General features: G+C 38.3%; 1 protein-coding gene across 1 annotated transcript in view; it reads right to left on the bottom strand.

Moving 5' to 3' along the window:
• Positions 1-6,694: 6,694 nt before the first annotated feature.
• MARCHF11 (membrane associated ring-CH-type finger 11) overlaps positions 6,695-22,471 on the bottom strand; it is a 31,652-nt gene continuing 15,875 nt past the window's right edge. The window contains exons 3-4 of the mRNA XM_030943453.1: positions 14,244-14,436; positions 6,695-7,246 (exon numbers count right to left, since the gene is read on the bottom strand). Coding sequence (XP_030799313.1) covers positions 6,924-7,246; positions 14,244-14,436 — 516 coding nt within the window. The 3' untranslated portion in view covers positions 6,695-6,923. The remainder of the gene's footprint in view (positions 7,247-14,243; positions 14,437-22,471) is intronic.

Here is a 22,471-nt window from a genome sequence, read left to right as displayed (position 1 = left end):
CCCTCCCTGGGACTCTCCAAACCATGCACCGCTCTGGAGAGGAGAATTGGAGGCACAATAGGCAAAGATCATGGGTTGAGATCACAGCAACTTACTGTTAACAGCAATGAGATAAGAAACAAACAATAACAGCTACAATACTAAAGACAGAGGGCACAAGAAAATAAATTATTCATACACAACCGTCTCCCAACAATAGACCAGACATCTCCCTCCACCATGCTTACTTGATCAGGAGGAATAGAACTCCTTCCTGGAAGAGAGAGGAAGCTGGGGTGGTACAGAATAACCTCCAGGTCCTGGCCATGCCTCTCTCAGTATGCAAAAATTAGCCCTGTCCTGGTCAGAAGCAAGACAGAAGGGTACTAATCCCAGTCTGCCACCACTAGTAATGACATGTCAATTACCTTCATAAAGTCATCAAAACCCCTCTGATTCAAGCTGGAATTTTTGTCACTGTTTTTCATGGAGGCTCTTCCAGTAATTCAGTGTGGCACACTCAGGAAAGACAAGAAGGAAAGTCAGGCAGGGAGGGTAAGAAGGAGGGATGCCCAAGGCTTACAGGAGCAGGTGGGATATGTGGAGTTCTCCTGTGGGAAGAACACGTGAGTCAGAACCAAGTGAAGAGAAGGAAGGGCAGCAGCATGGGGGACCACCATGGGGTCAGACTGAGGGAGGGGACTTAAAACTTTAGAGGGAGTCTGGGGAGGACAAAGCCTGCTGTCCCTTGGGGCCATGAACCTCCCTGTCACTGCTGGAGGGGCAGCATGTCTGGATATATGCAGGAGTATTTTTCTGGATGGTGTCAGGGACAACTTCTTCATACAGGGCCTGGTTGGGCCATCCCATGGGATCACATTGATAGATCTGCTGTCCCTTTGAAGGGGACACCAGCCAGGGACGTGCTGACCCATGGCAGCCTTAGCTATGGTGAGTGTGAAAGAGAGGAAATGAAGATCCTGAGGGGAGTGAGGGAGGACAATGGCAGAGCCCGAATGTGGGGCACCAGGTCAGCATCTTGTCCAGGATGTAGGCAGCTGAGATCGCACAAAAGGAGCTGAAGGGTTAAAGAGTTGAGGGGAGCTGCCATGACTATATGGACCACATGAGAATGGTTCATCCTGATACCAGGGAAAACAAGTAGGTGTATCAGCAGCCCCACTCGGCTAAGCCAAGAACTCATGAGAGAATTCTGGAAAATAGCCACAAAAAGGAGGCAGAAACAGGGCCCTACAGAGGAGAGCTGTAGGAATATCAGCCTTTCAAGGGTGAGGTTAGGAAACCCAAGCTCAGCTGGAACTGGAAAGGACCTCAAGGGCAAGACAGATCTTCATCCTCTGTGTGAGCAGTAGAAGGACAAAGAAGGAGCTGTGTACTCACTGCTCAGTGGAGAGAGTGATTTTGTGGCAGTGGACACAGAGAAGACCAATGTCCCTAATGCCTTCTTTGCCTTTGTCCCCACCAACAAGTTCTTTCATCTTCTAATGCTTTGCAGAGCCCAGTGCAGGAAAGATATGAAGCAACTGAACAAATCCAGCAAAAGCTGGATTGCCCTGCATGGGGAGGAATCAGGCCTTATTCAGCCTTGAGGAGGGATGGCTTCAGGGGAGACCCAACAGCAGCCAGCCAGGACCCAGCAAAGGGTTATCAAGAAAGCAGAGCCGCCCACTTCTCAGCAGGGCTTTATGGGAGAATGAGAGACAGTGGGTGTGAACTGTAACAGGAGAAAATGTGGGATAGAAGGAAATACTACTCTGGGAAGAGTCAAGAGCTGGACCTGGTTGCCCATAGAGGCTGTGCAATTTCCATCCTTAAAGATTTTTAAGACCTGATGGCTTAAAGCCCTGAGCAACCTGGTTTGACCTCAAAGCTGACTCTGCAGCTTGGATTAGATGTCCTCCCGTGGGTCCTTCCAGCTTGAATCGTTGTCTGTAATTCATTCCATGAATATTTTAAAACTACCTTGAACTTCTAGCTAAATTTATTTCTGATCTATTTGTGCCCTTGAGTTCTTCTGCTGTCTTAGGCTTGTCCTTTGCCTAAAATAAATTTTATTCTGCAATGTATTAACTGAGAACAATAACATTCTCTCTCAACTTTTGTTAAGCAGAACAAGCCAGGCTCTTCTAATTCTGTACATACCCCTCCTCCCATCCCCATAGTGACTGGAATAGAGTCCCTGCTCCTTTCTCATCCTAATATCCTCTCCATGCACCTGTTCTCATTTTAATTCATCCTCTGGCATGTAAGTGATTACAGCAATGCAAGTACTGCACTAATCCAAATACAAGGTCAATGAAAAAATGTTCATATCCTGCACTAGGCACTCTTACTACTGAAAATATTTTGCAGGACAACACAATTCCATTATTTTTTAACAACTGCATCCTGCCTATACTGATCCTGTTGCTGTTTATAATTTCCTGATCCTGTTTTCTACATATGGAAATACATAAATTCAGTCATATGCAAAATTATTGTGCCATAGAAATTAATGTTAAGTTCTCCTACCATTCAAAACGCTTTTGTGATATGTGCCATAAACATTTCTCTTACAAACAATTTTCATTTCTCTTAGTTGGGCCATTTTTTCACTCAGAGGTTGTTAAGTGTTCTAGACCTAATGTCTCTCAAATATTTGTGCACAGAAATCTTGTCCTCTCTTAAATTACATCCGTTGATTTTCTTTCTGGTGAGTTTTGTTTTCTGCCAGCACCTTACCCATTTGGATGAGAATAAAAACATTTCTTTACAATAAAATGTTTTCATATAGTTCTTAATTTTGTTTTTAGGATCCTGTAAAAGACCACTTAAATATTCTTTAAATCCCAGAGATCACAAGTACCTAAAAGGTGTGAAACATAAGTATATTGATCACAGCATACTTTATTATGCTGGTATTGCAAGTGCTTTTTAAGATACTAACTGTGATCTCAGTTTGGTCAAGAGAAGCTGTGGTCCTTCTGGGAAAGCAGCCCTTATTTAAGCAGTAATTAAGAACAAGTATTTCCCAGTGATAGAGCAGGTTTCCCAAGTCATAGTTTCATCTTTTATTTCTCCCCAAATTTCTCCTTTGGGAAATTGTTTAAAGATAACCTAGAAGTGAATTCTCATAGTTTCTCAAGGAGAGTGCCTGTTTTATGCTGGTAATTTGCCATGCAGGAAATAAGTTGGATTTTTTGAGATAGCATTTTGTTGTTCATGGCTTATGTACTGGTTTTCACATGAATTGGTTAGAGAACAGTAAGACATCTGTAATTTACTAAATATAACTTTGAGCTTGTGAGACTGTAATGCAGAATGCTGGGCCCTGTGTAGAGTTCATTAGATAAATGTTTATGAATATACAAGAAGCTTTTAAGCACCAGTGCTTAAATTATTTCTATCTCCCTTCCAAGTGTTGTCACAGAGACCTCCTGTGTCTGGTGGTGGCACGTAAGCCTCTTTTAAAAGGAAGGCATGCGCTGATTTCAGCACCATCCTGTTGGTTCATGAGAGGGAATTTTCCAGCCTCAGCACTCCATCTCCTGCACAAAATAAAAATTTTCAGCCAGTGGATAAACTTATTTTGAAACAGAAAATTGTTTCTCTCTGTACTGGGTCCAGGTGCCCCGGGGGCAGGTGGGGATGGGAGCTGCAGAGGTGACCTTTGTGAGGAGAGGCTGGGATTGCCCCTGCCAAACACAGTCTGTCCCAAGCAGAGATTGCCCTGTGACCCTGGAGATGTCCTGTTGGAGCAGGTACTTCCCTGTAAACTCTGGAGAGACCATGGTGCAGCCAACATCCTCGCTGTAGCCTCTGGCAGACACGTCTCAAAGGAAGTGTAGCCCATGGAGAGCCCATGCTGGAGCAGGTTTATACTGAAAGACTGAAATGCTTGGAGAAGCCCAAGGTTGGAGCAGAGAAGTGTGAGGAGAAAAGAGGAGCAGCAGACAGGAACTGTTATAGACTGACTGCAGACCCCCATTCCTCATCCCTCTGTGCTGCCTAGTGGGGAGAAGGTAGAAGAGTTGGGAGTGAAGGGTTGAAGATGAGCCTTGGAAGAGGAGAGGTAGCTGGTTAGTGATGCCCTTGTCTTTGTCTTAATCCACAAGATTTTTCATGCTATATTCCCTCTCTTTTGTTGAGAAGGGTGATAGAGAATCTGGGCGGGGATCTGACAGCCACAAAAGGTCAACACAACATTCCTTCCCTGACCCAGTTCTCTTCAACATCTTCATGGCTTGGACACAGGACTCAAAGGAACACTAAATATGTTTGCTGATGGCACTAAATTGGGAGGAGATGTTGACCCCCTTGGGGGCAGGGAGACCCTGCAGAGAGACCTCGACAAATTAGAGAGATGGTCAATCATCAACATATGAAGTTCAACATGATCAAGTGCTGGATTCTGCACTTTAGATGGGGCAACCCTGGGTGTGTGTATAGGCCAAAGGAACGAGGTGCTGGAAAGCAGTGCTGAGGAAAGGGCCCTGGGTGTCCTGGTCAATGGCAAGCTGAACATGAGTCAGCAGTGCCCTGGCAGCCAGGAGGGCCAACCTTGTCCTGGGGGGAATCGGGCACAGCATCACCAGCTGGGCAAGGGAGGGGATTGTCCTGCTCTGCTCCGCACTGTGGTGGCCTCACCTTGAGTGCTGTGTGCAATTTTGGGTGCCACAATATATGAAAGACATTAAACTATTAAAGAGCATCCAAAGGATGCCCAAAGGAGGGCCACCAGGATGGTGAAGGATCTGGAGGAAAAGCTATATGAGGAGCAACTGAGCTCATTTGGTCTGTTCAGCCTGGAGAAGAGACTGAGGGGAGACCTCACTGTTGTCTTCAACATCCTCATTAGGGGAAGCAGAGGGCCAGTGTGTTGGTTAAGGTGGTGGTTACTGCAATTGTATTGAATAGTGGGACACCTGGCATGATGTAAATGCTATGGAATAAGGGGTGGAATGTGCTGGGTCTAGCTGGAGTAGCATTAAATGTCTTCACAGTGACTGGTACAGACTGTTTTGGGTTTATGCTGAGCACAGCATAATAGATGTTGATAAAGATGCTTTTGTTACGCCTGAGCAAGGCGCACACAGAGCCAAAGCCTCTTCTGATTTCCATACTGCCCTGCTGGTGAGGAGGGTGAGAGTTGTTGGGAGACTGGGAGGAGACGCAGCCAGGACAGCTGACCCAAACTGCCCAAAGAGAAATTCCAGACCATGTGACATCATGTATAAAGTATGTATAAAGACATATGTATAAAATAGGCGGACGACAGACAAAAGGGAAAGGATGTTTGGAGTGATGACTTTTGTCTTTCCAGTTAACCACTATGCATGATGAGTCCTGGCTCTCCTGGAGGTGGCTGAACACCCACCTGCCCATGGGAAATGGTGAATGAATTTCCTGTTTAAATTTGTGTGTGTGGCTTTTGCTTCCCCCTGTAAACTGCCTTTATCTCAATCCGTGAGTTTTCTGGCTTTTACGCTTCTGATTCTCTCCCATGTCCCACTGGTGGGGTCTGGCCTGGCTGGGGTGAAACCACAACAGACAGGTACCGCTTCACTCTTGTGACCAGTGACAGGATCAAGGAATAGCCTGAAGCTGAGTCAGGGGAGGTTTAGACTGAGTATCCGGAAAAGATTTTTCACCAGAGGTGAATTGAGCAATGGAACAGGCTCCTCAGGGAAGTGGTCAGAGCAGCAGCCTGACAGAGTTCAAGAAGTGTTTGGACAATGCTCTTAGGCACCTGGTGTGACTCTTGTAGTGTCCTGTGTAGGGCCAGGAGTTGGACTTGATATTCCTGATGGGTCCTTTCCAAATCAGTAAATTCTATGATTCTACAAAACTGTTTGGAGTAAGCTAGTGTTCTCAGAGTAATTTCAGCCTTACTTTTCTATATCAATTGTCAACAGGCTTATTATTAAGTTGAAAATTATTTCCATTTCCATTACTATTTGATTAAATTCTATTAGAATTTTTGTTATGAAACAGAAACAAGAGAAGCAAACTTCACAGCATTGATCTATCATAATATTGGCTCATTTTTTAATATGATGATTTGTTCCCTAGTAAAATTAAGGTTCTGTATTATTTATACTCCAGATTCTATCAGAAATTACAATGCACATTTCTTCTCTCTTTTTTTTTAAAGGGATGTCAATGACCTATAATTAGAATGGTACTAAAGATTCACACATTGCTAATTCCAGCAGTGCTGCTGAGAAGGCAACGCCACTTCTGTGCACAGGCACAGCACCAGCCCTCTGCAGATGTTAAGAGACTCGAGAGGCAGTACAAGACTCTTCCCTGTCTGTGTCATACTTGTGTCTGATAGCTTGCATGGACATTTGGGAGAGCTAAAAGAAAAGACTTCCCATCTTCCTTTAGGTTTTGTAGAACACCCACTGGACTTCCTGCTTAAATGCAAAGGACAATATATCCTTCACTTACTTTCACACACCTGAAATGAGCTACAAACAACAGCAAAATAAAGACAGAAAAGGAAAAATATTTGACTTGTGTCAACATTCTTATTCTTTTTGGAAGAATGTTGTCCAGTTTAATCCTCATGAAAGTGGAAAAAAATAACAGTAGTGGATTAAAGCCAGAGTTTAAGAAAATACATTTAAATATATCTTTTGACTTAAAAATGAGTTTCCTCATCATTCAAAGACCTAAGAGTTAAGCTATGTTACATACACCTCAGGTACAAATTGAGAAAAGATTCAATAAATCAGACTATATAAAAAGCAAGAGACTTTTTCCCCGAGAAAAATGTATCTGTGTTTTATCTGATCATATAAAAACATTAAATTTAAAAAAAAGAAGTGTATATATTTTTTCAAGTGTTAATGGTTTCACCATTCATCATAACTACATTCCGCAGTCCTGTAACACCAGGGCACATTATCTTTATCTGTGTAGCGCAGTGAGCACAATCTTTACACTGAGGTCACTCTCATCACTACTTCCCCAGAGCAGTTATCCTCTGATGAATCCTCCTGAGGTCTCATGCGGTTGAACAGCTGTAACAACACATAGCCACACTGAAATCTCGGTGAGGTTAACTGTGTTGGATGAACTAAACTTCTGTTTCTAAATGCAGTCAGTGGCAGCCACAATGTCCTTCCTGCTGAGGATTCTCCTCGATTGCTCTCTTCTATGTCCGTGGCTTTATCATAATTTAACACATCCCAGTGTAGATTCACAGCTCTCCAGCGCTTAAACACTCGGTAAACAGATGCACCTTCGTGGACTATCAGTCCTGAAAGTAAGAGGGGAAAAAAGAGAGTTTATACAAAATGTCAATGGATACCACTTTGAGAGCAAATAGAGATTTAACACATTTTAATGACTCTGGCAATTTCCAGATGCAATTAAATTACTCATAACATTAATAATTCAAACAAACTGTATATATGCAACTTAACTGGTTATTCATTTGTTTGGGAGGCAGGAACATGCAGAGGAAATAAGTTGCTCTGAATGAAAGCTCAACATAACCAATGCTGGAATTATCTGAGCATGCCTAACTAAATAAATTATTCAGATTTAAGTAAACCAATGCAAAACTGGCAGAATTGGATATTGACTGTTTATGCTAGTGCTGCCCTTGTTCATGGTAAGTTCTATTTATTTACTGAGATTGATACTGATTTAAGTAGACCTTTAAGTAGGTTAGACCTTCTGCAATGAACAGGACAGTCCTAAATTTGTTTAAGAGTGTTTTGTAGAATTCAGTACAGATACTGAAAAATTTAACTGCTTTCAAATTCCCAGTCTTTCAAATTCCCAGTTCAACTTAGGAGCACTTAAGATTTATGAAACAGCTGTAAATATAATGACTTTCCTGTCTTGTTCTTTAGAACAAGACAAAATTAAATGTTATTATTAACTACAATGAACATGGTAAGGATGATATACTTTCTTATTTCTCTTCAGTATTCAGTAGGAAAAAGTTATAAATTATCTTTTTCTTGATACCCAAAAATCTTTTAAAAGGTCCTTCAAGGAAAATACAAAATTTCTGGAGTCCTCAAGAGACTAATCTGCTTATGAATTTCCTTGTAGCTAATATTTATGCCTATTGAATGCATTCAAGCAACTTATTTAAAGATATTAAGCTTCTAACTTTCTGTAGGTATGTATATGTTTATACTCACACTCCTTATATGTGAGTATTTCAAATATGGATCTACTGGGGAGGCACATGGGGCTTCTGCCTTCCTGCTAGATTTTTCCAAAGCCAGCCTGGTTGAGGACACTTACACGGTTCTGAGCAACACCACCTGTTTTCTCTGGCTCCCTGCTTTGGAAAGAGAGCAATCTGCCTAGCCAAAAACATTTATAAATCTTTTGTCCAGTGTGCTCCTTGCCTAAAATGTTCCTATACATGGCCACATCTGTAATATGACCTGTGGTGTGCTTTATCCCAGGAGATTGTATATCACCTGTTTCTACACAAGAAAATTGTGATTTAAGTGTCTGAGGTCCTTTAGCACAATTAACTGATACCAGAAAGGAGATGCTCACAGAAAGATGACACAAGCTGAAAGGGTGGTAAAAATATTTACATGAACAGCAAACCTCACATTAAAGTGCAATGATTTGCAGATAGCAACGCCTACTCTAACATATTTTTAAAGATCATTACACTGAAAGATGGAGAAACACAAAGATTTCTTTCAGAAGGATATGATAGCGAATGCAGCATCTCTGTACGGCTTTCAAGTTGCCTAGAATTCATTGAAGCATCCACTACAGCAAAAGTAGCACCAAAAAAACCTTAATTAAATAGTAAATAGTCTAAATGTATTTTGTAACAGCAAAGCATTTTAGTGAATTTTTTCTTGATTGCAAGATTTCTTTCTTTATCTTCTCAGACATAGATAAAGTAACCTGTCTTTAAAATTTATCATAATAATTTAGTTGATACATAAATGTACCTCCAAGACTGGCTTGATTGTACAAAAAGAATAAATGTATTGGATCCTGTACAGAATCTACAAATCAAGTTAGTGATGGTTTTACTGCTGTGACAAAGATTAATTGTTTTGTGTTTTGGATTTCCTATAAAGTTGATAAAGGAGATGAGAATAATCTTCCTCAACCTGTTCCTGGAACACAGCATTATTTGGTCCAATTTCTCCCTAGTCTGTGATGAAGCAAACTTAAAAGAACCTATTTACTCCAAAGTAAAGATACATGTCTGCACTTCACTAGAACCTGAACAACATATTTCAGAACAGAGAAGGAAGTATTTGAGGATGGATCATTGAGTTACATGAAGTACAGAATATCTTTTCAAAATTACGACAGAAAAAGTTGTAGGATGACTTCTTTCAGGGAGCTCTTTTTTTACTGTCTTGGGGCTTTCAGGATTTATTGAAACTATGTTTTCAAAGTTTTTAAACATTGGCAGAGATTCCTTTATAGTGGAAGCTGTCAGTCACATATACTTTAAAAGAGCTACAAAACAAAGGTTCAAATATCGCAAGCCTTGACATAAAGTTGTCAGATTTGGCAGTGCTGAAGGAGAAAATCATCACTTTCATAATTCCTCTTATAAAAAGTTTTAGCTCCCTTCTTGATAGAGCTATAGATTGAAAAATTCCTATGTAGATGAGGCAAAAGAACTGGGGTGGGCGGGAGTGTGAAGTTCTTGGCACCAACAGTTCCAAGACCACAAACAAGAGGAACTCCAGGTAAGTTTTAAATGCCAGAGATTTTCCAGGTTCAGAGGAGTTCTGATGCTCAAAATACAACTAGTTAGTCACTGAAGTGGAGCTGTAAGGAAATGGCTATTAATTGCCTTTCTCTTAAGGATTTCACAGCAATGAAGGTAGCTATGAGAGAGAAAAGAAGAACAAATCCCTGAAGGATACAGGTTTATTCCAAACACCATGATTTCAACAGTGAGGAGGACACAGCTGAACACTTGTAGGGGAAAAATACTTGTTTGACTCAGATGATCCCAAGAAGTATTACAATTCACTACTGTTAGCTGTTCAGATGTTCTGTCCAATTAATATCTACAAGGAACAAGAGTTCTTGGATGATGGACCCATCTAAGTGTCCTATGGTCCTAAGAAGACTTTACCTTGAGGTTTTGTCTCTAAGATGGAGGGATTGCAGTGGGATCTAGCTAATAGGATTATGAAGAATCTTAATTTTATTTTCTTTTTTTATCTTTTTGCCAAGTACTATTCTATTCTTTCTTCAAAGGTTTTCTTATCCTGACTCACAAGATATTTGAAACATTTTACTACTGAATGTCTTTACAAGCAGTCAACTTGTCTTACTCATATTTGGTGGTATTAGGTTACAACTTTATCTTATTTATCACACTAATCATATATATAAACATTTAGGAATGGTCCTCCCAGTAATATCACAAGATTTTATGCAGGGATAAAAGAGCATTTTCAGAAACAGACTATACCTCTGGACAAAATATCATGTCTTAAAACTATTCTAGGGCCCACAGATATAAACAAAAAGCAATCAATTGCTCACAGCATTAATGTGAAACATATCCATGCTAAAAATAGTAATAGTAAAAAAATATAATTCTTCATAAACTATTTAGCATTAGATCCAGTGTGGGAGAAAAAAAGACTTTCTGAATAAAGACATATAAAGTGCAGCTAGATGTGTTCATTGTAAGTAACTTCAGCCTGTTCCTTTTTACAACCAAGGAGTTACAGGAATGTTGCAAGGCATCAAGTTCCTTAGCAGAGAAGAAAGAGGCTTTCAGAGGGCAATTCACACCTCGCACTGGCTCCCATCTCTTCCTCCCTTGCCGCAGTACTGCTGGCACCTGTCATGTGTCTAGTGCAAGGCAACAACTACTTTTCAATGCTGGAAAAGGGGCAGCACTGTTGTTCTGGGATTGCAAGTCGGCTGTTTGTAAGAAGTTTTGTTCATATTAGAACCCAGTAGTTATAACCATTTTCCAGTGAAAAAAATATAAAATTCTACTACTTTTCTGTTATGCAAAGTAATTGCTAGGTTTAAAAAGTAGAACTGCAAAGGCTTGATATACTGTCCTTCAGTGGGTAGATAAGGGATTTATATTATTCATTCCTTTTATGAACTCACTCCCTTTGGTAATCCCTACATGGATGGTCTGATCCTAGCACTATCCCTGGAATAGCTCTGGGTGTCACAGGCTGTAGCTCTGCTTGATCAGAGTGTTCAAGATTTGCTTTAGGAAAACTTCAACCAATAGCAAATTTCAAAGGGAAGAGCTTTATGCTCAGCTCTGATGCAGAAAGGTACAAGGTAATGACTTGTAGGGTTAAAACCAACACTGATAAATAAAAACAATCTTATTTGTCAGGAATAATTCTGGGAAAATTCAGAGAGAAGAAAGAGAACAGTGGATACCAATAAAGCATGTACACTAAAATGAACAGAATATATTATTCTCATGATCTATAATCTTCAGGGTGTTTCTTTTGTTAAAATGTAAAAACAAAGAAGTAAAATACAAGTTAGGTGTAATTTACTTAATAAGAAAGAGACTGGTGTGCTACATATGATATAAAAGTCAGTCATTGGGTAAATGAATTGTTATGTGCACATTTTCAAATATGTCATAAAAATATGTCAGTACCTTTTGGCAAACTGCTTTTAAAAATTATAGCAAAACATTTCAAAAAAATGCTTCACACTTTTTGTGTGAAGATATCTACACTTTACAAACAACCAAAAAGTATTTGTGCTGTTTGTGCAAGGGTGTAGGGAGGCATAACTGAAAGCAGGTGGAATAAATCTTGGTCATACCACCAGTATCTCAAGCATTATCTTGAAATATGTGGTGCAGAGGAAAACCTGTATGTCTGCATAAAATTTTCATTGAAATAAAGATTACAGTGGGGGGAGAGGTATTCACTCACTGTAAATCCTGTTCAAAACTAAGACAATGCCACGGATGACTAAACACAAATGAAAGTAGAGGAGATCCTAAGTGAGACCTGTAGCTGGTTGGAAGCATTACAAGCTTCATGATATAAGAGATTATTCATAATAATGGTAAAATAAGTTAATGCTAGGGAAATCATCAGCATAATGGAAAGCATTTTGCATTTTTAAAATAATTTATAAGTAATGCTTACATATATCTATAAGAGAATTTTATTTGAAAATAGTAAATTAAAATTATCAATCTAAACCGCTCATTTCATCATGAAAGAATAAGATGAAATTGAATAAGGTTGACTATATTAATGAATACTTTTAAGAGTTACAAGAAGTCCTGATCTTCCGAGCTAACAGAATGCAAATTACTTGAAATTATATGCAGAATAAGTGGGTCTGAATGAATCTGGATTATCAAAATTCCTCAATTATAAAACCTCCTTTATACAGCTTTCCAAACTTCCAGATACAGTCTAGTAAATTTCTAAGTCATATGTGCAGTGAATTTTGTATCTATAATACAGTGTCCAAATATATTTAATTGTAGTCACTTTTACATATAAACTTTCATTTATTATTTGTGACAGTTCTATAAAATATGCATTTATTAAATGAAAGGCAAGTCAGTTTATCTGTGTGTTTGCTTTGCTCCTGCAGAAGCTCCATGTGAGGTACATGTTTGCTCAGCAGCTTCCACTTCAGCAGTGGCTTGAGACTAGCTGGCTTGAAAGGCAGCTAAAGGATGCACCAATCTATGGAAGCTCATCTGCCAAATATTTACTTCTATGGATAAATACAGTAATATTTATGATTACCCACAGACATTCTTAGCTGATTTTGAGTTTAATCTGGTTTAGTGTTTTAACAGTAAAACAAATGGGAAAAATGAAAATAATTTGAAGTAACTGGTTATTTCAACTAGCTGATGCATTCCAAAGTATTCCTAACAAACCAGAACTCCATATAAATGAAATGCTTGGAATGTCTAAAGCACATTTTATCTTCTTTTAGTGTATTTTTAAACAAAAGCAAAGTCCTCAGTATTGAGTGTTAAGCTGTAAGAGGTGATGTTCAGAAATCAGCATCTAAGAGGACATGTAGCTGAGTCCTTTTATTCATTTAAAAGATGAGCACTTGTCCAAAGTATGAGATTCTGCTCACTTTTCTGTCTGAGATTCGGGTTCACAGAAGAAAGCCTGTGTTACAAAATATTCCAGAGCAGGCTTCTCTAACAAAAATTACAAAATGAACAGAACTGCTGATGTAGCTGAAATATAAATACTTTTACAGTAATGGGATGGTTTCAATAAAAGATGATGTGGCTTTACAGTTGAAGCAAAACCCTTGATATTAGGAATCACTCTGTTTCTTTGTCCCCTTACAAAGCAGAATTCAGAACTGTTCTAATTCCCATATGAAGATTCAGATAACATTTATCTCTCAGAAATGTCAATGCAAACATCAGATGGTGTTTGCATTGCACTTCTGGATATTTTTGCAATTAAAATTCTGTGAATGTGTTTTGATGTAAATAATTATTACTAATTATGTAAATTTATTTCTCTAAATTATGTAATTATGTAATATTTAATGTAAAATTTCTCTCCAAATAATAATAAATATTCTAACAATCAAATCAAGTTTTTTTACCAAATACTAAAAGGGATTTCTATTTAAATATTTCCGGGTCCAGTGTATATTCAGAAATTTCAAAAGTGGTCAATAAGTGTTGCAGTAAAATGTATTTTCTTTTACAAGATTTCAGCTAAATGACTTGGGGCTTTTTAATAGTAAAGCAAGTTACTATAGTTAGCACTGTGTGAGTGTTTCATAATTGTTTACAATGTGCAAAGAACTCACGCCTGCCTTCTCTGTTCTCCTCCATTTCTAGCACAGTGACCTATATAAATCTGTGCAACCTAATTTTGGGTGTGGAGTTTGATGACATCTTCAAGGGCTTCTTCTGTGCTTCATGATGGTACAATCTCATTCAAACTGGCATCAGAAGATAAGTGTGTAATTTTACTAATTATTTTAATAATTTCTTTCATATTTTCATCTAACTCCCTGAACTTTGCTAGTCATTTTATCAAGAAATTTAAACTGATCCTGTTCTCACCACTAAGATTTTGTGAATCCACTGATGAATCTGAGAGTAAAGCTTCTTTGATTCTTTTCTCTATGCAAAATTTGCAACACTGTAAAAAGCAGCACTTGCCGAAGGTATCAGCTGAGAATAAATCTGCAAAGAACTGATCAATTAGAGTGACCAATTAGAAAAATAGAAATAGTCACAGTCTTAAACCACAGTCTGTGCTGTTTAAAGATTTTGAGCTTACCTATGCATACTAGATCCATAAAACCATACATTCCATAGCAGATTTGAAAAAGGATGTCCTTTCTTTGCCATACTGCATAAGGGCTGAAGGCTGACCATAGAAGCCAAGTCACACTTGCTACTAAGAACAGAGATCCTAGGATTACAGCAACCATCTGCACTTTCTCAACCAGTGTTATAGTAATGCTTTGCCACTAAAAGAGAAACAAAGTTGTATAAGGTAAAAATGTTATTGTCCATGGTTGCACATTCAACTCCATCTTTTTCCTGAAATCAGAAATTATTTTAATATTTACACATATCTTCATAGATATTTACTAATATCCTTGATACTGACATTTTATATATCTTTTTTCCTATTTCAAAGTGAAGCTAATAGTTGCTTCCCCATTTCCTCCAGTGTCCCTATCAATATGATCTAGCTGTGAACTTCTGAAGAGTTAATAATTTTTTTCTCTTTTGAATATGTAGGCAAAAAATATATTAAGTCTTAGGAATGGAACTCTGTCTTCCATCTTTGGAGGGCAATGAACAGAATAAAAAAGGAAGAAGACTTTTTCAAATACATGTTATGTTAGTGTGACAGGTTTCCTTTCCATCCCTCCCTCCTGAAGTGTGAAGCCATTTTCCACTTTCAGGCTTCTCATCAAAGAATTTCCAGACATACCAAGGGAGTTGTCTTTCTCTGCATAAACCAGTGTAAACAGCACAAAAAGATTACTGCAACCTAGTGTGGAAGTGACATGAAAACTCAGGAGAAGCCCTGAATATAGATAGCACAAACATTTCTTTTCAGTGCACCCCGATAATGTCCATCTTTCCAGGGCAGGCTGTATCTTCCACATGTGACGTGACTGGTTTATGGTGGTACAAGATTTAAATATAAAAGAGTGTGTGAACTGACTTCTGTCAAGATAAGAGAAATACAATTCTGTTATAAGAGTCACAAGAACAAAACACAGCATAAAGAACTAATTGTTCTAGATTACCCTTAACATGTATGGCTTTTCTTGGACATAATTATGTAAATTGCTTTGGTAGACTCCCCATTCCAGCCCCATCACTCCTTCCAGGGCTGGTGTGAAGATTTTGTAGACAGCCATCTTTCCTGTTCCTAATTTTGGATGTACCAGCCCCCTTCTATAGCTGCAGTAGGAAACAAGTGGAGAAAGCTATTGCAATAAGGGTTTTCTTGCCTCTTTTACCATCTGGCAATAATTTTTCCTTTTTCCTGTGACTTTACTAAAGCCTTCTCTTTTTTACAGCTGTTGGGTACCCAGTACCATATAATCATAGGATAAAAAAATAATTCAGGTTGCAAGGGGCTGTGAGAGCCCTCTAGTTCAACTTCCTGCTCAAAACATGATAAGGGGATGAGATCAGACCAGGTTGCTCAGGGATTTTTTCTGTAATACCTTGAAAACTTCCAAGTATAGAGGACATTCAGCCTCTCTGTGCAAGCTGCTCCATTTCTTGACTGTACTCAGGTTGAAAAAAGTTTTTCTTCAAAAACATTTTTTCTTATATTAATTCTGATGCTCTTTTGTCCCACTTACACTTTTTCTCCCATGAAGTACCCCTGTGAACAGCCTGGGTGAACAGTGGGTCCCCTGCCCCTTTCTTCTCTTTCAGCTTTTCCCATTAACTTTTGTACTGTAGCCTAATATGCACAATTAGTGCTACATTCCTTCTCTTCTTGCAACCTTCTGAATATAACAGTACAAAAAGATAGAGATATAGCAATTTGTAAATTGTCTATCTTGAAATAATATCCTTTTATAATGAACTCATGAAATGCATACTAGCTTTTTCATGGAACTTGAAGGTTTGGAATGGGGCTATTCATGCTAAATACTACCTTTTTATGTCAAACAACAATGGACACTCATTTCCTTTGTTAAGTCTCCTTATGAAGGTTAAAGAAGGTCATTAACAAGTGATGCATGACAGAATGGTGTGAGCTTTCCATGACTCAGTATACAGGATTGGAAGTTCAGGACTTAAATTCACTGAACATTCATTAGACTCCATAGGGTAATGTTAAACAAAATTAGTTTTCATTTCTCAGCTGAAGCTACATAGTGTGACTTGGCAGAAAACTGTAAAAAATTCTACTGGTTATGTATGTCTATCATCTTTATCAGTGTGAGACAGAACTGTATTAAATTTCTTTGGAATGCCTGAAATCAAAGTCCATTTACATGAAGTAAAGCTTTAACTGTCACAAAATATTGCACTGTCAAATTCACAGAAGAAGCTGGCAATAAACTGAAAAGATTTATATAAATGAAATAAACAGCAGATCTGTCACAGTGCAACAATTTCAGAAGTTTGTAAATTCACTTCAGTTTATTTTGATTTTCTTTTTTTTTAAACTTAAATTACTCATAGTCTGCAAAGAGAGTAATGAACATGAGAAAAAGCAATCCAAACATTTGGGATAAATAATGTAGCATGCAGTCTAGATAGCTTATCCCTTCTTCGGGTGTTGTCTGAAGATCAGCGTCTCTTCCTCAGTGCCAACCACTCCTACTACCCATTTCATGAGGGCTTTTTGTTGGCTTGTTGTTGGGTTTTCCCAATTCTTTAATTCTAGAAAAACTTGACCTTGACCTTGAAAAGTTCTAAGAAACATAGATATGATCCTCACCACTTCCTAGCCTCTTCTAAATAATGTATTCTCATTATCTTACTCTTCTCTTGATCTGTCAAGAGTGCAAGCAATTGAATCTCTCAACCTCAATAAAGTCAATAATTCCAAAGATGCAGCATATTAGCACCCCATCAAATTACCACAATTACTGAGAAAAACACACAAGCATTCCAGAGGTTGTTGTTCCTAACTCTTCCGCCATTAAAAATCAAAGAACAGTCCCAAGAAAACCCCCCAAACCAACAAACCAAAACCTCCATCAAAATAATAAAAAAAAGAACCCCAAAAATAGGATTAGATATTTTCTTCTATTACCCAACTACTTTAACCTTTGTGGTAGTCACTGTCTTTGTCCTATGAAAAAAATTTTAGTCCTTCACCTTTTTCAGTATGAAAGTCAGCAATAATCAAGAAATTCCAAAATTTTACAAAATTTTCCTCCCTATTACTGTAATCTGTAAGTTAAGCTAATTAATGATGTTCCATAGTAGATGGGTGAGGAAGGACTGTGTGTGTAAGATCAAAGACATTGTAGAGTACTAGAAAATTTACATGAAACCACTAACTTGCCTCCTTGGTCAGCAGTCTGCCATAGGAATCCAGCACCCCAGGAGTGATGAAGTGGGATGGATTGCTGTTCAGCTCTAACATGTGATGAGCTTGGGGATCTCATCTTCTGTCTGTGTTAGTCCTTAGTGCTAATGGCAAGAAGACTGTGGATGTTCCTGATGGTTAACTTACCCCAACTGAAATTTCCTCCTCCTTGGCCCTCTCCAATATGTTTGGATTTGTAACAGTCTGAGATTGTCTCTTGGGAAATGAGTATCTTGATTTTTTTCCCCCATAAATTTGACTGAGTTTGGGTAGAAATTATAAAAAGATGAGCAGATGTTATAGGGACAGGTATATTTGTCACATAATGAAGGTGGTATTCTGTAGTTATGATGTTATTCCCATGTTGATAGGCTTGGAATGTTCAGTCCTTTCTTAAACATGGCCAGCATTAGTCATTAAACAATGAGATGAACTGCACAGGACTCTATTTTTTGGTTGCTTTGCATTTTATTACAAGGCTTGTGAAGAAGAACTGGAGTTGTGGTCACACCATTTGCTTGTGCCTCTCAGTCACAGCATGGCTAACATGTGTGAGAATACAACTGAAAGAAGCCCAGGAAAAGAAAGCTCCTTCTAAGAGTAAGATACTTATTATAGCATCAAAGTCAGTTAAACTTTCTTTGATTTCTCATAGTCATTTTCCTTCTTGTATTCACTGTTATGTTATAATCACTTAACTTTTTAATGTCAAATTAATGGCTTATGAGATCACAAAATAATAAAATTATTCCATGACAGGATGTTGAGAAATTGCATTCAGAATATAACAGACTGAATTATTTAACATTGTAAATTGAATGACCATATGATTAGTGTGTCATGACTTAAATCCATTATTTCCTCATTTTTTTAATATAACCTACTTCTAAAATGTTAATCATTCATGACTATAAATAATATGATGACTTTCTAATTTGTTTTTGCTATTTGCTGACTCTACATTCCACAGCATTCCAGTTATTTTAGCTAAATATTTTGCCAAGTTAGGAAAGATCTAGACAGGATTTTAGTGTCAGCTTCTGTAAAGTAGATGACCCTAAAAAATAAATATTATGAGAAAGATTGTCATTTTTGCTCAACAACTAGAAATGGAAAGAAAACGTGAAATATTTTGTACTTGATAACTATAATGATATTGTAGGTTTCAGATATAATAATTTTAAAAACCTCATTTAAATTTCTATGAAAATCCCATTTCATATTCCTTCTCATAATATATGTAGTGTTATGATGTACCATGCCATCTCAGTTGCCCATGAAAAGAAAGCATTTTATTTTAATTTACAATGATGGCAAAAAACTTACTTTGAAAATTATGCTTTAAACAAAATATAATTAATGCTTCTGATTTTAATGTAATACTTTCTGCCCTTGAAAACTTTCTAGACTTTTACTTCTACTGACACTTCATTATATTTGGTTCTTTTAAACTTTTATTTACCACTGGTCTTCCCCTGATAAATCATTTGGGAGTATAATACATTAATGGTACTCTAGAGTTCAAATTCTAACCCCAGAAATATTGCTCCTCTTTTCTTCTAAGGTTTCTGTCAAAGAAAAATAAAATATAAGGAAATAATTCCTTATTTTTGAGGCTGAGACTTTCAGAAGTTGAAGGAAATGTATTGCTTTGATGGAATAATTGTTAAAGAATAAAGTCAATACAGTTATATGCATGTCCTTACTAACATAAAGGTGGATAAAATATTCAAAGGTCTGTAATTTTTGAGATAAATCAATATTAACTTGGCTTTGTTTTAATAATGCCTTGTAGAAACCAATTGATTATTGTATAATACATGGCAGAAAAATTATCTCAAAAGAACTGATACTGTGCTTCTACTTAGAATACTTTGCATTAGAAACATATGCAAAGAAATGACAGGTTTTCCTACATCCCCAATAAAGAACATATGAAATTTCCTTATGGCTACCCAAATGCGTATCAGCTGTACTAATTTATAATCCACCAAAATTCCTTAAGACAATGAGCTGTTGTGGGGTTATCCCACTCTGTTCTCTCAGAAACACAGTTTATTATGGGCACTGCTGACAGAAACCTCTCAATCCCCAGAATTCACTCACTCTGGAATGAATATTTTACACACCAGTAACAATAATGCCTGGCTGTGACTTACTGTTACATTACATGATTAACCTAAAGACATACCAAATATACAATCTCAAAAACCTTTTGTTAGATTGCTCTAATTGCAAGAACCAATTCTTACAAGAAAAAGTTCTTTCCTAGTGTCATTCATTATCCATTACTGGATTTGTAATCTGCACACAAATGAGTAAAACTTATAGAGAAGCTAAAGAATACACTGATTTAAGTCCAACAAATCATTTTTGAAGTGGCTGTTCCTTACTTTATCCTGTTGGTAGTCTATGTGATTAGATAATTAGGATTTCTAAAATGTTTTGCAGTAAGCACACACTGCCTACATGATTCAGTACACAATGATAGTTAACTTACTGACCAGGCTGGACAGAAAATGCGTAGTTTTGAGTACACACAGACACAAACATTAGAAATGTCATTTTTAGCTATAGGCTTCTGTTTTTATGACTTTTTCTTAAAAGAATCAATGTCCCAAAAATTGTAGCACACCATTAATGGCTGCCTATTTTGATACATTATTAACACATAGAGTGCTTGGAGTCATGATGCCCATTATCTTTTCATCTGCCAGAGAGCTCATCAATACAGATAGTTTGGGCTGTATGTAATTTCTCCATCAGCTTGGAAGGCTGCACCAGTATTTTACTTGCGACATTCTGAAAACATAACATTTGCCATGCAGATCCCATCCATCTGTGCACCACTCAAGCAATTTAGTTGACAGCTCCTGGAAGTGTTGACTTACTGCATGTAGACAACTGATTGAACATCTACACCTACCCTGGGTACACCTTGGATTTCTGGCTGTCCAGAAGCTTGGATATCCTGGTCAATCTACAAAATCTTCACATCCTATTACATTCACCTCTCAAAATCTTATTACTTACTAAGTAGAACTGTTCAACCTTTAATCTTACAGTTTTTAAAATTATGTTAGAATTGGGATCTGAGACCACAAGCAGAGCTGTGATGTCAAATACATTAATCTTACATTATTCTTTCTCTGAGAAATTACCAGTATCTATTTTTTGCTAATGGCCAAAAAACGAAAGGAATTAGGCAAGACTGTGTGACCAGCCAAGACAGTTGCCCAAGCAGAGCACCAGCGGAATACGCTGACACCCTGGTGCCAGGCCGCAGTGTGCCCTGCTCTTGTGGCAGTAGGGGCCAGCAGCAGTAAGCATGCCTGTGGGAGGCATGCCCAGGCAGAGGAGCTTCTCTTCTTACTGACAGAAAGGAGGCAGGCAAGCAGAGCGAGGAGTATCGGAGTAAGAAAGAAAAAGTAAAGAAAGAGTTCAACTACCTTCCCTGGAACAGGCACAAAAGGGCAGACAGAATGCATGATATGGAGGATTCCCTATCCTCTGTCCAATGCAGTGACCTAAATGACAGGGGACAATGGTGACAAGTTCCTGCCGAGCGCAGCAGGCAAATCTCTGCAACTCCCTCCCTGCAGAATTTTGGGTTTTTTAATCATGGGTCCATTTACATGGCGTTGAGCCTGTGATGACAGACAGGGTGCCCCTGTCACAAAGCAGGAAAAGGATCTTCGCACAGGAGTTTTCAGGGCTCACTGAAAGAGCTTTAGACTAAACTTGAAGGGAAAAGGGGTAAAGCCAGGTTCACTAGAGATCAGCCTGGGGGTATCACACTAGTGTTGGAGAGGCAGAGTGCTATGAATGTTCTTTGGTCTGCCATCTCAGTAAGGCAGGAATGAAGATCTATGTATGTGTCAGTAACAGCACAAGTTATTGATACATTAGAAAGCACAGAAACATCTGAGAATGGTCATGTAGGAATTAGGGCTTCTTCCCACAAAAAGGGGGTGGGATCAATAGCCCAGCTGAAGTACATCCACACCAATGCATGTGACATGGGCAACAAACAGGAGAAGCTGGAAGCCATTGGGCAGCAGGAAAACTGTGATACCATGAAACATCGTGGGAGCACTTGAACAACTGGGGTGCTGCAATGGATGGCTACAAAATCTTCAGAAGGGATAGCAAGGAAGGAGAGTTGGCAAGGTAGCCCTGAACATTAGGAGTGTTATGATTGTCTAGAGCTTAATGATGGTGCCAATAGGGTTGAACATTTATGAGTAAAGATTTGGGGGAAGGGTGACAAGGAAGACATCCTGGTGGGAGTTTGTTACAGGCCATCCAAGGAGGATGAAGACACAAATAAAGTATTCTGTAGGAAACTGGGAGAAGTATCATGCTTGCTAGCTCTTGCTCTCATGGGGGACTACAACAAAAAAGAACAGATGTCTGCTGATATACAACACAGCAAAGAGGACGCAGTCTAGGAGGGTTCCTGGAGGAAATAGGAGACATGTACGGTTAGGTAAATTATTCTCAAGTTAACTTTTAACTCCTATGAGACTCAAACTAACTTCTTTTAGCTTAGTGGCAATAGCTCATCGGTACTTCACACATTCCATGGATGTGCATATTTGGTGAAAATGAAATTACCATTCTATGTGAATAAATAGTATTCCTACTGTAAAGTAGGAACTGTTCAATTTCTGTTGCAGCTGTATAGGAAATACTGAATTTCATTACAACCTACTGCACTTTTGATAGCATTATCTGAAAATTAAATATTAATGACTGGAGGAAATTAAAGCCTGCCATGGTTGTTGCAGTCTGTGCAACCCAAAGATGATCTGCAAAGTGATGCTGACAGCTTAGCTCAAACATAGGCTGTCCTGTTACGGTCAGGTCCACATTCCTGGAAGAACACTGAGAGAAAAAACATTCAGTATAATTGCACTGAGGAAGTAAACCTCAGCAAGATCATAAATAAGTGATATAAAGGAGGTATTAACAATTTTCAT

Source organism: Camarhynchus parvulus, chromosome 2 (genome assembly GCF_901933205.1).
Source record: "Camarhynchus parvulus chromosome 2, STF_HiC, whole genome shotgun sequence".
Lineage (NCBI taxonomy): Eukaryota > Metazoa > Chordata > Aves > Passeriformes > Thraupidae > Camarhynchus > Camarhynchus parvulus.
This window is presented reverse-complemented; position numbering and strand designations above follow the sequence as displayed.